At 43.1% G+C, this 1788-nt stretch overlaps 1 protein-coding gene across 1 annotated transcript; it reads left to right on the top strand.

The window, feature by feature from the left end:
• Positions 1-423: 423 nt before the first annotated feature.
• LOC110114521 (pentatricopeptide repeat-containing protein At1g08070, chloroplastic-like) lies at positions 424-1620 on the top strand. Its single transcript, XM_020847436.1, has one exon. It carries the CDS (start codon positions 424-426, stop codon positions 1618-1620), a length of 1197 nt encoding a protein of 398 aa, XP_020703095.1.
• The last annotated feature ends 168 nt before the right edge of the window (positions 1621-1788 follow it).

Raw genomic sequence — 1788 nt, 5'->3', positions numbered from 1 at the left:
CCCAATCTGAGCTCAATACCGTTCCTAGGACCACCTCATCCTCCCCTCGCCATTAAAGCTCCCAACTTGGAGCAGACAAAGCAACTCCACGCTCGCTTCCTCTGTGCTCAATTCCACCACCATTTTCTCCCTCAATTCTTTTCCCCCTCAGCCCATCTCAATTCCCTCATTTCCTGCTACACAAAAAATAACCTCCCACTCGCTGCACTTAAGCTATACTACCATGCTAGAAAAATCCTCCCCACCGCCCTGGACTCCTTTACCATCCCCACCGTCCTCAAGGCCTGCGCCCTTTGTCGCAGCCATTGTTACGGTGCAGAGGTTCAGGGATTCACCATAAAGCTCGGTTTTGACTGCGATGCCTTCGTTCTCAATTCCTTGATAAGAATGTACTCATAATGCGAGGATTTGGATTCTTCCATAATGGTGTCCGATGAAATGCCTGTGAGAGATGTTGTTTCTTGGAGCACCATGATTAGGAGCTATGGGAGGAGTGGCTTGTTTCTAGAAGCGGTGGGATTGATGATAGAGATGATGTTGTTTGGGGTGAACCCAAGTGAAGTTGCTTTGATCAACATGATCAATGTTCTTGCAGATGCAGCGGAATTGGACATGGGTCGGCAGGTTCATGCTCTAATGATGAAGAAAAGCGAGTTCTGTCAGCCGGATCTAAATGTTTTCACAGCACTGATAGACATGTATGTGAAGTGTGGATGCTTAGATATGGCGAGAAAAGTATTTGACCGGATGGATAATAGGAGCATTGCGTCATGGACTGCGATGATCAATGGCTATGCTCGATTTGGAGATTTTTGCATTGCTATGGAGCTTCTTGGGAAAATGCTGCAAAATAATGTGAAACCAAATGAGATTACAGTGCTAAGCTTAGTCTTAAATTGTGGGCTTTATAAGAAAATCGGATTGGGAAAGTCGCTTCACGCTTACATGCTTAGACAGAGGTTGGAGATGCCAGTTGCATTGGTCAGTGCATTGTTAGGCATGTACAGCAAATGTGGCGATAATAAGAGTGCAAGAACTCTTTTTGATAGGATGAGTGAGAAGGATGTCATGTCATGGAGTGTTATAATCTCTGGTTACTCACAAACCAACTGCTTTGATGAGGCATTTGACTTATTTGGTAAAATGAAGTATTTTGGTGTAAATCCAAATGAAATTACGATGGTGAACCTCCTATCGTTGTGTGCTGAGGCAGGAGCGCTCGATCAAGGGAGATGGGTTCATTCTTTCGTTGAACAACAAGGGATTGAAATGGATATTGATCTTGCCACTTCTTTAGTGGATATGTATGGTAAGTGTGGAGAGATAGAGGAAGCATACAAGGTATTTAATGGCACTGGTAAAAGAGATGTTTGCATGTGGAATGCCATGTTGAATGGTCTTGCTATGAACAGCCATGGGAATGAAGCAATCAGATTTTTTTCTCAGATGGAGGTTACAAAGATTAGACCAAATGACATATCTTTTGTAGGAATATTGAAAGCTTGCATCCATACAGGATTGGTGTTAGAAGGAAAAAAATTCTTCAATCGAATGATAAATAAATATGGATTGGTTCCAAGAGTGGAGCACTATGGATGCATGGTGGATCTCCTCGGATGAGCTGGGCTTCTTAACGAAGCTTATGAGATGATAACAAGAATGCCAGTTCCACCCAATGTGGTAGTATATATGGGGTGCACTTATAGCTGCTTGCAAGGTTCATAAGAATCTGAGTTTGGGAGAGTTGGTAGCAAGTGAGATTCTTAAGTTAGATCCTCTAAATGTTGG

Source organism: Dendrobium catenatum, unplaced genomic scaffold (assembly GCF_001605985.2).
Source record: "Dendrobium catenatum unplaced genomic scaffold, ASM160598v2 original_scaffold_246644, whole genome shotgun sequence".
Lineage (NCBI taxonomy): Eukaryota > Viridiplantae > Streptophyta > Magnoliopsida > Asparagales > Orchidaceae > Dendrobium > Dendrobium catenatum.
Note: the sequence above shows the minus strand (reverse complement) of the source record. Positions and strands in the feature narration are given on the sequence as shown.